A 15167-nucleotide genomic window follows, 5' to 3' on the forward strand; every position below is an offset into this window, starting at 1 on the left:
TAGCAGGTCAAAGTATCAATGTCGCTTTCACTCATCTTTTTGAAGAAGTACAACAGTCACCATGAGTAGCAAAAATCACACAAAAACACCTGGATACCACACCCGTTTTATAGGTAAAACGCATATAAATATAAGTGTGTTAACAAAAAATCAGGATAGGATAGAGTCAAATCGGCTTAAATTTCGCATGTAGCCCACTCAAATTACTTGCAAATCAAGTGTCAGATACCATTCAATAAAATGTTTTCCGCAGTATTATTTTTCAGTGATGTAAATTGTAGCAATATGAAGAAAATCTACTGATTTAATTCGAATATGTCACACGTACGAAATCATAGAGACAATCCTATAATGGATTCCTAAAATATTCTGTTAGTTAATAAAACTCTTGGAAATTATGACAGAATATTTATAGATTCTTCATATCATACTTCACCGAGTTTAACTTCTTTCATTTCTTAAAGCAAAACAACTCTAAACACCACTATAAAAAAATGTATCTGTGTGTTAATATATACGTTTACTTAATGAAGTTCGGATGATAAGTACCAGTCGTGAAGTAGCATACCATAGAACAATGTTGAACAAATTTAATAAATTGCTACTACTATTTAGCGCCCAAATACATTTTTTGTATTATCAAAACAGAGTATGCCCCTGCTGATTAAAGCATATCTGTTTTTTCATCAAGAAGTAAGAAAGGAAAACGTAATACGAATTGCGTGCGTTTGTGCAGTTACTATTGTGCTCATTTTCACTTTTGGTTACCAGATAACCAATCATATTTCATCAAAACGACACATCGCAGAGCAACGTTAAAAGTTTTAATAAAACAGTGTTACGAATTTGTTTCTAAGTATTTTCAGTTTATCCGCAAAACGGAACACATCACGTGCAAGTTAAACGTTCTTGACGCTATCACCAATCTTCGAACATGAATAGAATTCTCTGTGGGTGCATATTTGCCGGTAAGAGTATCAAATTTAATAATGATAGTTCTTAAATCTATATTAACTGTTCTTATAGAATTTTAGTGTTCGAATGACTGAAAAATAATTTTGTTTCCTTTGAGACACTTGGTTTATGTGATAAATGCTTTGCATGTTGAAAAATGTTCACATCTTATTTATTATTACGCTTCGAAGTAATTTTTTTTTATTATTTTAAAGGGAATTTCTATTTCTAGGAACCTATTGTATGTTTTATACATCAAAATAATCGACTAGTAGATGAATAATGTCTATGAATAAATTTACTGTACCAAATGAAGGTATAAGGGAGAAGGATTTATAAAATAGATAAAGGGTGGTTATTTCCTTAAAACAGACTACATTTTAGCAGCATGACATCATGAAGCGTATTTTCCACCTGGGGCTATAAACTACAGTAGCATCGATCCATATGGGTCAACCACATTTAGGTGGCAAATATACTTCACGATGTCGCTCAGAAATTATTTATTGCGTGTTTCTCCTTTTTCGAGATCAGTGACGGTTTGTCACTAGAAAAAGCATATAGTATTTTGCATTCGGAATCACTTCTCGTCCGTAGCCGGTGATTGTTACACGCTGATGACGGGTTACTACCAGGGCCGTCGCATGACTTTTAGAGGCCCCCTGCAACTTTTTATTTCGAGACCCTATCTCTTCAATCAAAATTCATAACGTACGGATCTTTTCTTCATCGCTATATTTTACTTTATTTTATCTGAAGTTCAATATTTCACGTTATCCTAAAGAACATCTTTAAAAGTACAAGTTAAATTTATTTAGGGCTGGAACTATCGTATCATTTCATGTTTAGGAAGGCCAACATTTAATAGGGTTGAATATTTCAGTAATAAAGAATTTTTTCCTGCGGGTTTTTTTTTTTTTTTGTGCATTCATCTTAGTTGATCCTGTAAGCTGTTGGAAATGCATTTTTTTCCATGGAAAACGGAGGGGTTGGGTGGGGCGGAGCTCGGAAATCCCTCTTTCTGACTCCGTCTCCAGCGTTATTTTTTATTGAAAACGTCTTAATTTACCTCATAATGTGTGGGAAATGCATTTTTTCCGTGGAAAACGGAGGGGTGGGGCGAGGCGGAACCTCGGAAATTCCCCTTTCTGGCCCCGATTTCACTCGGAAAAATTTTCCAGCATTTTTTTTTCTATGTTATCATCTTAGTCGACCTGTTTGTATACCGCAAATGCATTTTTTCTATGGAAAACGGAGGGGTAAGGTGGGCGCACCCTCGGAAATCCTCCGGCCCTGATTTCACCGGAAATTTTTTTTCAACGTTTTTTATTTCGTTATCATCTTAGTCGAGCTCTTAATGTACCGCAAATGCAAACTAGTTACAACCGAAGAATTGAGATGCTTGGTGACAGTGAGCAAAGAATATCTGTATTCCTAGATAGATAGATAGATAGATAGATAGATAGATAGATAGGTTTCTTTATTAGCCACACAGGGCTCAACACAGAGGGGACAAAATACAAATGTAGAGTTTTTCTTTTCGAGGGGGTCGAAAAAAAAGCAGAGAAAAAAAACAAAAGTGGGGACAACGATGAAAGAAAACATCGCAAAACGTTTGGGGTATTTACAAAAAATACGAAATAATACAAAAAATTCCCAATAAATGGGGAGGTTATCCGTGGAAAGAAAAACCAACGAAAAAACCACGGTAACCTCGGTCTTTAGCGTCACAGTTTGTTAAATAAAATTTCTTTTATTTAAGCAAGAAACGTGAGTAACTCTCTGTTTACAAAATTTTAAAACGTTTTATAGAATCATGGTCAAGGTGGCTTCGTCATTTATACGTGCCATTCTTGCTACATGTATCCATCTTTTTTCGAAACATTTGCTAGACAACACTTGCCTCTCTACTCTCACCTTCCTTTTCAAGTGATACTTGAAAAAGTTGATGAGAGATTGACCAGAGAGGAAAGTATTTGTCTCTAATCCTTTCAGACGCGTCCACCAGATGCATTCTTTGGCCATAGCCACAAGTACGATAAATACAGCTCTTCCTTCCCGTTTAAAGGAAGGAGGCGTGACGATATTGACGATAGACTCGGTTGATAAACCGACTCGTCCCACACGCGACAGCAGTCGTTCGACATAAGCCCACAGCTCCGAAATGGTTGGACACTGCACGAGTGCGTGCAGAACGGTTTCATCGCTCTGACCGCATCTCGGGCAGGTCGGCCCCGCATTTCGCGAGCCGTGTCTATAGAGCTTATCCCGAACGGGTAGCGCCTCTCGGTAACACTGCCAGGCCAGGGATCTCTGGAAGTTGTCCATAGGTCCCGGCCCGAAAGTCGTCCTGAACAGGCGGGTCAGGTATTCCTCGTCGACGCCCAGGTTCGCCCCGAGATCGTCGTCGTACCTGCCCTCCACTAATCCCCTATAGAATGACTTCGTTGTGATGCAGCCGCTCAAGGTCGACCCGGGACGGCAAAGTTGTTGCAGAGCAACGCGACACTCACGGTGCCATTCGCCATTCCTCGGCCTCTTTTTGATCCACGACTGCAGCTCGGTCATGGAGACGAGCTGCGGGAAAGCGCGTCGCACAAACGGCGACCACACCTGCTCACCGTCGTCTACGTAGAGCCGGAGATGTCGCATTCTCAGCGCATGTCTGCGCATCATCAACCACGGCATGCCCAGCCCTCCTTTCAGCGGGTGTTGGCAACAAACGGATCGCCTCACCATCGGAACGCTTCCTTTCCACAAAAAGCGGAAGAGGATGCGCTCCATTTCGGTGATGGCGCGATCGGGACAAGGCACGACGGTCAGGCGGTATTCGATGACGGACGCGATGTACGCGTTCGCCACCTCCGCCCGACCTTTTAGGGACAGCTTCCTCTCGGACCATTGCCGGCAGAGAGTGGCCACCCTACTCATTATCTCGTCCCAGTTCTTCTCCGTTTGCAGGTCCGGACCGAACCAGACTCCGAGCAACTTGACCGGACCGTCCGTCCAGCGTCCCACTACTGAGGCGCTGCCGGACGGTATGGGCTTGCTTCTCCAGGTGCCGAGCAGCAAACCCACCGACTTATCCCGGTTGATTTTCGCTCCCGTCACCGCTTCGTAGTCTTTCAGCGTCTCGCCGACTAGCTCAATGTGCTCGTGGCTAGACGCTATGACGGTGACGTCGTCCGCGTATGCCGACACGCTCGTCCCGCACCCCAGTTCTCGCGGGATGCCCCTCAGCGTCGCCAGCTTCCGCAGTAGTGGCTCGAGAGTCAATACGTACAGGAGCGGCGACAGGGGGCATCCCTGACGAACCGAACGTGCAATGTCGAAGGGTCCCGATAGACGTCCATTGACACGAACAACCGAACGGATGCCTGTGTACAAGGCAGCCATCCAGCCGCGGAAAACGGGACCGAAGCCGGCCGCTTCGAGGACGGCCTCCAAGTATCGATGGTCTACCCTATCGAAAGCTTTGGATTGATCAAAATTGATCAGGGCCCCACCCATGCCAGGTTCCTTAACTACCCTCTCTATGATGTAGCGCATCAGATGGAGGTTGTCATGGATGCTCCGGCCCGGCACGGCGCACGTCTGCTCCGTGCCGACCAGTTTCTCGATGACAAGCGCCAACCGCTTGGCTAACACCTTGGCCAAAATGTTCATGTCTGCATTGAGCAGAGTGATGGGCCTAAAGTTATCTATGGCGTCCCCCTTGTTTGGATCTTTCTTCAGCAGCGTTACCGCTCCTCGGCTCACAAAACCGGGAATGCTCCCGTTCTGCTGCCAGTTGCAGTACACTCCGCCTCTCTTGCCGAGAGTCGTGGCAGGCTGTGCAGGTAGGCACTGAAGTCCACCCTGCGTTCTCGCTCGCCATTCGTCGAGCGAGAACGCAGGGTGGACTTCAGTGCCTACCTGCACAGCCTGCCACGACTCTCGGCAAGAGAGGCGGAGTGCTGCGAAGGTGCCATCACGGCGGCGGAAGTGAGGGACGCGATGGCGGGATGCTCGAGGGACAAATCTCCGGGTTTGGATGGTCTGCCCTACGAGCTTTACAACTGTAAGCCAGACTTGTTTGGAGACGTCTTGGTGGCGGTGTATAGATAGACAGACAGATAGATAGATAAATAGATAGATAGACAGACAGACAGATAGATAAATAGATAGATAGACAGACAGATAGATAAATAGATAGATAGACAGACAGACAGATAGATAAATAGATAGATAGACAGACAGACAGATAGATAAATAGATAGACAGACAGACAGACAGATAGATAAATAGATAGATAGACAGACAGACAGATAGATAAATAGATAGATAGACAGACAGACAGATAGATAAATAGATAGACAGACAGATAGATAGATAGACAGACAGACAGATAGATAGACAGACAGACAGATAGATAAATAGATAGATAGATAGATAGATAGATAGATAGATAGATACACACACATACAAACTTCTTTGTGTGTGTATATGTGTGTGTGTGCATATGTGTGTGTGTGTCCCTCAACCGTGGAGGCCCCCTGCAACTGCAGGGGCTTAGTGACAACCTTGGTTACTACCCAGAAAGCCGGGTCCGTGTGTATCAAGTAAGGCTAGAGATAGGAACGATGATTTCCCTTCGCAAATACTGATCGGACACAGACAGTGTGTCGTTAACCAGCTGGAGGAGCTGTCTTCTTGGGGTTATAAGCTACTGTAGCATCGTCCCATATGAGTCAGTCACATTTAGGTGTTAAATATACTTCACTATTAAATGGAAAGTAAAAATGAGTGAATTCTATATTAAACAAGTAACTATATATATTGGTTCATTTATTTAAATATGTAGACTCTTCTTTTGTTTGAGTGTGTGGAATTGTGCTGGATATTTATAGCGTATATTTGTGTTTTACTGAGTAAGTATAAATTAAAGTGTGCATATTATTATTTTCGAGAGGTAGAAGAATTGTAAGCAAATAAAAGCCTAAGTTCACTGCTTTCTTTTTCGAACTGTTGGTATACTTCAAGTAGTAGTAGTAGTAGTAGTAGTAGTAGTGGTGGTGGTGGTGGTGGTGGTGGTGGTGGTGGTGGTGGTGGTGGTGGTAGTAGTAGTTGTAGTAGTAGTAGTAGTTGTGGTGGTGGTTGTGGTGGTGGTAGTGGTGGTGGTAGTGGTGGCTGTGGTGGTGGTGGTGGTGGTGGTGTTGGCGGTGGTGGCGGTGGTGATGGTGGCGGCGGTGGTGATGGTGGCGGTGGTGGTAGTGGTGGTGGTGGTGGTGGCGGTGGTGGTAGTAGTAGTAGTAGTAGTAGTAGTAGTGGTGGTGGTGATGGTTATCGTGGAATGCTTATTTCACAAGCAGTCGCACGGTCGATCATTCCAAAATCAACAAAGCGGAATACTACAACTGGTAGCAACATGTTGCATACAACACCCCTACCCTTTCACTGCATATTCCGCCATCCAGTGATTTACTGCTTGTGTCGATGTATTGTTTTGACATGCCTTCCCCCTCCATACGTACACACATACTATGTATGTATGTATGTATGTATGTATGTATCTGCGTTGTACTACTTATGTTTCTTTTATCTTGTCTGTACTATTTACCTTTCATAGTGGGGAAGAGTTTTAGAATAACCTCGCCCACAGTTTCTTATATCACGTATCAAAGGAAGAAAGTACTTATTTGCCTCTTATTATTCACTTATATCACTTGAGAGCCGGTGTGTGCGTGGCTCATTTACATACTCGAAACTGGGTGGAGTTTATGCAGTAGTGCAACTCTTCTAAGACCATTCTCATATTTGTAAAAGATATTGGTTTTAGGAGTGGCCTTCCAAATAGACGATCATTCTGATATTTTACCAGAAGAATCTCTTGCTTTGCGCAGTTTTCTTCACCTTGTTTTCTCAACAATGATGTCTCTGTGATCTGTACTCTCATAGATCTTTGTGGTTAACGTCACTGCGTATCGAAATCTTTTAAAATATTTTCTTAATGTATCAAATAGATGTAATTTTTAACGCTGAATCCGAATTTGTTATTCATTTCTTCAAGAAAACGTTTGCAAAAATATTACAGGTGTTCAAATTTTGGTAGTTTTAAGAATTTTCAGCCAATCAGAAAATAGTGCATTCGCTGCCTCTTCCATCATCTGTCACAGTAACGAGAAAGCGGTGGAGGGAATGGAGAACTGGCATGTCAAAACTTTAATCAAGTTACAGTAAACAGTGAAAAACTTTAAAAGTTTCGCAAGCATATTAAGCATTTAAAAACTACGAGCAAACCAACAGGAATTGCTAGAAATAGCAGGCAAAACATTGCTTAAAATAGACATTTATTAGTTTAAAAAATTCAAGAACGAAAGTTTGCAATATGCTCTAGGATTTTATAGAATAAATTGTTTCTCATATCTCCTTCTCCACATATATTCCCAAATATGAGTCAGCCATGGAACGGTATATCCCACACCGGCGTTTGTTTTGACGCTTTAAAGATTCTCAGGTACTCTCGATTTGTTGAGTGTGAGTCCCATTTTTTTAGTTTATAAATTCAATGCTATGGTTCACAATTTTATGTTTGAAATCATAGTCCACGATTTCTGGGATATGATTATAAGCTTGCCACAAGTCACTGAAGACAGTTGTTCCTAGAAGAACTAAGTGTCGTATGCACTTATGATGATAAGAGCAAATGAGAATTCATGATCAGTGTACAAGAGCTGTAAATTTTGAACTAATTCTTCATAAATGTTCTCTTTTGGACATTCACAACCGCAGTGCAGCTGACTTCTAGAGATGTGCATGACATTTTCTCGCTGTCCCACAACAATACCAGGATAATTATGTTTGCACGGAATTGATTTTTTTTTTCTACCGGGGTGTTGTTCTACCAGTATTCAATTTTTTAGATGTGTGAATACCTGCTGGTTTTGATATACCTTTGATGTGTATGCCAGGGCGGTCCTTCCTGCTGATACCATTGTAAATAGTCTTTGTAATTATATCATGCCTCAAGGGCAGGTAGCAACTCATAAACATTGTAGGCAGCTGCTGGGGAAGTGGGTGATATCTTCTACAATGGTATATCAGAGCCGATATTGGAGTATATTTGTCCCTCTTCTTTATCAGGTATTTAGTAACTATCATCTGTTCCTGGATAGCGAGGGCATATCCTGCTAGGTGGGGGTGTAAGGTGCCTATCGCATGTCCAGCATAAGCTACTATTCCTGTCAATATTGTTGTCTTCAAGCTTACCGCATATGTACCCATGCCGTGCTTTTTATTAGTATGACACCTCTTCTTCTCCAAGCTTCAGTTTAGGTAAGCCAGTCCAGCCTCCTTTTTGGTCGAATGAGACAGCTGTATTCTCAAAGTATTTGTCCAGCAGTTCTTCTCCAAATCTGATGTTGTTGGTCTCACTTTTGAGTATACATAGAATGTACTCATGTCTTTATTTCTGTTCAGCAGGTGTTGTCTGAGTGATACAATGCGACATTTGAAGGCTGTTTGGTGTCTACCACCATCACTTCGTGTCATATCAGTATCGCTGTTATTATGGAAGTTTGGAGTGGTGGACAGTGGCTTTCTGGTTTTGATGCCTAGGCTAAGTATGTCATCAAGTGACCAGTTCAATAACTCAAATGTTGGTACTAGCACTGGTACTGAAAGAACATTGAGATGTGAACTTGTTAAATGCAGACAGCTCTGAGTTCCATATTTTCCGAAGTCTACAGAAGAACTCTTTTTGTCGTTAATCAGAGCACCAACTTATGGTCTGTTGTGTTTACATTTTATTGAGTTCTTCACTGGTACATTCCACCACTACTCCTTTTTATTATGAGTGGTTATGGCTTTTACCATATAGTGGGTTTTTTATTTCTTTATCCTCGGGATTATCCTTCCGACGGATTTCATTATAGAGCGTCCTAGCTACAACGTCATGTCTCATCGGTAGATAATACCGTGGTGACATTTTCGGACAACTGCTTATGATGAGGGGGATATCTTCAGTGTAAACTCCACAAAGTCTGCATCGGTTGTCACATTCTACGGCTTTTCCCGCATCTCTATCCTCTTTGTGCATCAGGTACTTGGTTGATATTTCCCGTTCCTGGATTGCAAATGCATACCCTTCAAAGTGGGCGGTAATAATCCGGCTATTCGTCCATGATAAACTGGTTTAATGATCAATGTTACTATCATCATGGAGCTTTCTACTAACATATCTATGCATATGTGCGACTTCTTTGGGCATTAATTTTAGGTTATCAGACAAGGAGTGTTGCTCAAGGAGCTGCCTTCTAAGTCTTATGATGTAATCAGTTTCATGTATGGAAACTTGATCAAAGGATGCCCTTCGACTCTTGGTGTATGTATGTATGTATGTATGTTCAGATACTTTTCGAAAATGTTGTTGGCACTCCGTCGCTTACGACGTCGAGGGTTCCAGTTGATCCGATCAACGGAACAGCCTACTCGTGAAATTAACGTGCAAGTGGCTGTGCACTCCACAGACACGTGTACCCTTAATGTAGTTCTCGAGGATATTCAGTATGACACAGTGTGACAAGGCTGACCCTTTGAAATACAGGCACAACAGAAACAAGAAGTAAGAGTGAGAGAAAGTTGTGGTGAAAGAGTACAGCAGGGTTCGCCACCATCCCCTGCCGGAGCCTCATGGAGCTTTTAGGTGTTTCCGCTCAATAAACACTCACAACGCGATCTTATGACCGCGAGTCTGCTGTCCTAACCACTGGGCCATTGCGCCTCCACACTTTTCGAAAATAATAAGATTAAAAAGCACTTTACAAACACAAATACATTCATAAAAACTTATAACTAATAATTTAAGTAACTACGTATCTATTTTATATTTCCAGTTACTATTTTCCTGTGGATTCCATCGAGTTACGGCAACTGTCTGTACAAAGCAATTGCTGAATTGCAAACATGTGGAACAGAAATAATTGCGAAATTTTCAAGTGTTTCAGGTAACCCATCTACAAAAGACGAGATCGAAATGATTTGCAAGTAATTTGACTTATTATTTAAATGCAACATATTAATCTAATTGCTCACTACTATATGAATTATGTAGACCTATTTTATAAATCAATACAAGCAATTCACAAAGTAAGTTTCACTGAGAATAAGATTGCTGTGAGGATGGTAAACAAAGTAAACTATATATCAAAGAATAATCGAACAAATTTAATATCCGATTCAGGCTGAAACAATTAATTAAAACAAGAAATGTCAAATAGCATTTTGATTACTTCTGCTAAAAGTTTCTCTTCAAAATGTAACTCTTCATTTTTTTTCTTCACAACCTAAAATATATTACGGAGATGCACTTGCATAGCAAGTGACCTGATCTGAGATCGTGTGCTGGAACGAAAATAATTGCAGCGCGGAAGGTGTTTATAAGCCATTTAAAATAACACACAAAATCCGTTAGATTCACTTCAACATTTAAATTTAATTTGTCAAAATATTTTCGTCGCTTTGAGACCGCGACCTGTTCACTGACAAAATTCTGTGCTGCATCACAGAATTTTGTCAGTGAACAGGTCGCGGTCTCAAAGCGACGAAAATATTTTGACAAATTAAATTTAAATGTTGAAGTGAATCTAACGGATTTTGTGTGTTATTTTAAATGGCTTATAAATAAAATATATTCTAATGTTTGAAATATTTGTGATACTGTTTACCATATCAAATTGGTATTAGTATCACCCGATTGAAATGTTTTATTTCAAAACTCATCAGACTGTTGAATGATTGTTAGATTTTAACTCTAGATCTGACCTGACGGAGCAGAGCTAATATTAAAGGTGTTATAGTCGAGACTACATTGTGCTGTTAAGACAGATTTATTTTATGGAAGTACATTAATTCAATATATCCCTTTATTTTTTAAGATACTATGTACGACTGGTGAAAGGTATAGCTGCTATTTTGAGAAAGGTTCACGACATCGAAAGAAAACATATTGGTTGATAAACTGGCTGTGATGGTAGATTATTAGACTGAATGTCCACTAGAATATTCAGTTCTTCTCCTCTAGTTTTATGTGTAGGTCCTCCTAGAGTTAATATGCTAAGTGAACATAGTATAGTATAGTATAGATAGATAGATAGATAGATAGATAGATAGATAGATAGATAGATAGATAGATAGATAGATAGATAGATAGATAGATAGATAGATAGGCCAGTAGGTAGGTATGTATGTATGTATGTATGTAGGTAGGTAGGTAGGTAGGTAGGTATGCACGTAGATATGTATTTATGTATATACGTGCTATGTCAAATTATTTGGGAGGTATCTCATAATTGCTTCTGGTAACATGGAATCCAGTAAAACATATTGTATGGTCGGGTCTTCAGTGACTAAACCAACAATCTTACTAGGCTAGCCTGGTGAGGAGTGTTGATAGAAACCCATCAGGACTAAAACAAAACCTGTTAAAAAGACAAGTGAAGCTAGCAATAGCACGAACCCTCCGAAATTCCAGGTTAATATCCGGCGTGCTGGCAGACTACATGGAATGAGACAGCCCTCAACTTTTCTTAAAGCATGTCTGTAGGAAATGTCACTCTGATATAAAACCAGATATGAAGGGAATGGCATTGGACATTTTGGGCATCTTTTACTTGCCTGAGCAGAGAGCCACCGTGTATGTGTTAAAATGATCACTTTGAAGATAATTTTTCAAGGCTTATAGTAAAATAAGCATTACTTTTTACATATTTTTCTCTTTGCTGATTTCATTCTACTAAGTGATTAAATTCATATCAATTTTACCCTTTGAACCTTAGTTTAAATCTGACCGATATCAGACACTGCACGTTGTATGAATTTAGAAGAGGCTCCTCATCAATAGAAGCTCCAAGAAGTATTCGAGCTATGAAAATGAAGCGTTAAATGTCCAGACATCCCAACGATGGTTTTGCCAGTTTTGCTCGTGGTATATTTCTCTTATAGATCACTGACGATCTTGACGACAAAGTTCTTTCAATAGTCAGCTTTTGAAAGCCATAACTGAAGAAGACCCGAAACAAACTGCATGAGAATTAGCAAAGCAGTTCATTTCAGATTAAACTTCTATCATCAAACATCTTCATGAACTAAAAGAAAATGTCTTTATTTGGTTAGTGAGATCCTCATCATTGAGCGCTTCTTAATTTAATAAATGAGTTGCCCTCTGTTCGTCATTTAAGAGTAGTCTTACTACAGAATATTTCCTTGGCATAATCATCAGAAGAGAGGTGAAGTGGCTTTTCTGCAATCAATTCCAATGAAGCAGAAAATGGTTTGTACCAAATCAAAACAAGAAGAACCCATGCCCCTATGCCACCATGCCCAAAAGCTGTCATGCTCTGTCTTTGGTGAGATATGAAGTGTGTAGTCTATCATGAAGTAGTATTAAACCAAAATGAAAGAAATTAATGCGGGAAATTGTTGAAAGCTTTGCACAAAAATTTACAGGAAATGCACCTGTCGTTGGCCAAATGTAAAAGAATGTTGCTTTTACACGCTAATGTAAACCCACTTATTGCTCAAGTCACTCACGAAAAGATTATGGGACTAAATACGGGCGTTTTACCTCACCTTTCTCAATTTTCTGATTATGATCCAACTATTATCTTTTCAGATTATTGCAACATAGATTGGAGGGAAAACAGTTTATTAATTGTTAAAAGGGGTAAATTTATACTGACTGTTTCATTACTTCGAAACCTCAAAAGTTTTGCACATTAGAGACCAACAATCTGCCAAGCTGACGTGGTTATGTTTTCTATAATGAAGGGAAAATTACTTTGATTAAATATATCGAATAAAAACCAAAAAAACAGTTGTTTCTTTGCAATCTGTTGTTATAATAGAACTTATTTTCCAGCCCTGCATATAGGTCACTAAAACTACTGAATTGTTTAATATTTCGAGAGGTGACGTTTCTATAGTTATATTGGCATGCCAAAACCAAGGCGAAACCAACTGTGGCAAGCATAATTCTGGAGAGCTAGGACAGCTCACCGAGGGGGACCAGAGAGTAATTTGTCTAAAAAGCATTGAACTACTACAGCAAAAATAACAGCAGATTTGAACCACCAGCTTACGAAACTTGTGTCAACCATAACGGTTTATCGTGAGGTCGATAAAGCTAGATGCAAAAAGAGGATTGCAAATGTTAAATCTCTTCTATAACCATCAACATTAATATGTAAACGGTCAATGGTTCAATGACAGAATATTAATTTTCTGATAAGTCACTTATCGCGAGTTTATCTAGAGACATCCCAAAAAACCTTCAACACTTGCTTTTTGCCTCCTACTATAAAGCATAGAAATGGTCCTATAATTAGCAGCTATATAAGTGAATTCACTTGGCTGTTGAGTTGATCTACATAGCAGAGTTAATGCTAAGGATTATCTGTTTTGGTTAATCACATCCTTTCAGATGTTTCACTTCCTTCCACATTGTTGCAAGATGGCAATGCTGACTTCTAGAATTTTAAGGCATTGATTCACACGGTTAATATTATTCAAAATTAGTTCGAAGAGCTTAAATGTATGGCAAGGCATTTGGATCGCCTCGCAACCATCTGAACTCAATATAAACAAAGAGTTCTGGTGCATTTTGGTGCTAGAAGTGAGAGGCTACTTTGTTCTGCCATCGTCGCTAAAAGAGTTAAAGCAGGGATTACTTGAAGAATCGCTCAACATTTCCTTAACATATGTTCAGAACTTGCATGGGCCGATTCTTCAAGAGATGTGATTGATGCCGAAGGTGGAAAAAGTCCGCATGAAATAATAAAATTTACATTTAACAAGATAATTGCAATATTCTGTCTAACTTCTGTACAGACACACACAGACACACACAGACACACAGAGATACACACAGACACACACACACACACACACACACACACACACACACACACACACACACGCACACACACACACACAGATACACACACACACACACACACACACATATATATATATATATATATATGTATATATATATATATATATATATATATGTATATATATATATATATATATATGTATATATATATATATATACATATATGTATATATATATATATATATATATGTATATATATATATATATATATATATATATATATATATATATATATATATACATGCATACATAAATACGCACACACACATACACACACACACAAGCATACATGCAAACATACATACGTACACACACACACACGTATATATATATATATATTTTTGTATGTATGTATATATATATAGACATACATACATGCATACATAATATTATATGTATGCATATGTGTAATGCATGAAAATGAGTATATATATATATATATATATATATATATATATATATATATATATATATATATATATATATATATATATATATACAAGAATAAGGGCAGAGAATCGTCAATTAATAATAGAATTAATAATTAACAATTCTGCCAAGTAGTTCAGTATGAAAAAAACCTTTATCGGTAAGACTATTTATCATTATAAATATACAGGGATTAGCAATTGAGTTGCTTCTCCAACATACTGAAAATTTAGAAATAGCATTTAGAAATAGCATTTGAACTATTTGGATTATTTTCGCAATTTATCCAGTACAACGCTTAAACAAGTAAATATATATATATATATATATATATATATACATATGTATCTATATGTACATATATATGTACATCTACTACATATGTGGAAATCTGTGGGTGTGTTTGTTTGTGGCGTTGTTATCTAACTCCTCCTACATCGTTTTATCGATTTTGATGAAACTTGACACGTGAGTAGAACTCATCTCTGGAAAACTAGTGACATGCTTAGATTGTTGAAAAATCGATAATAGAGCTCGTGGAAGGGATTCTTATATCTACTACGTACAAGTAATATGTTATTTTCAAACATCCAAGGGAAATAACCCATTCACTGCTGAAAGGAATCCTTATATATAGCCAAGGGAAATAACCCATCATTGTTCGTCAATTGTTTCGTATAAATCAAATCGAGTATGCTTATTTCTTAGTATTTGAACTATTTGGATTATTTTCGCAATTTATCCAGTACAACGCTTAAACAAGTAAATAGTATTTTCCTAAACAATAGATCCACTCATTTCGGTTATTGATTTATTCACGATTTCATGTTATTACAAAACTGACTTCAAAATT

At 38.9% G+C, this 15167-nt stretch overlaps 1 protein-coding gene across 1 annotated transcript in view; it reads left to right on the forward strand.

The window, feature by feature from the left end:
- The first annotated feature begins 760 nt into the window (after positions 1-760).
- Positions 761-15167, forward strand: part of LOC106869698 (uncharacterized) — a 28434-nt gene continuing 14027 nt past the window's right edge. The window contains exons 1-2 of the mRNA XM_014915539.3: positions 761-968; positions 9828-9978. Of these exons, the coding sequence (XP_014771025.1) occupies positions 935-968; positions 9828-9978 (185 nt within the window). The 5' untranslated portion in view covers positions 761-934. The remainder of the gene's footprint in view (positions 969-9827; positions 9979-15167) is intronic.

The sequence above is a fragment of the Octopus bimaculoides genome, chromosome 13 (genome assembly GCF_046866305.1).
Source record: "Octopus bimaculoides isolate indiv1 chromosome 13, ASM4686630v1, whole genome shotgun sequence".
NCBI classification, from domain to species: domain Eukaryota; kingdom Metazoa; phylum Mollusca; class Cephalopoda; order Octopoda; family Octopodidae; genus Octopus; species Octopus bimaculoides.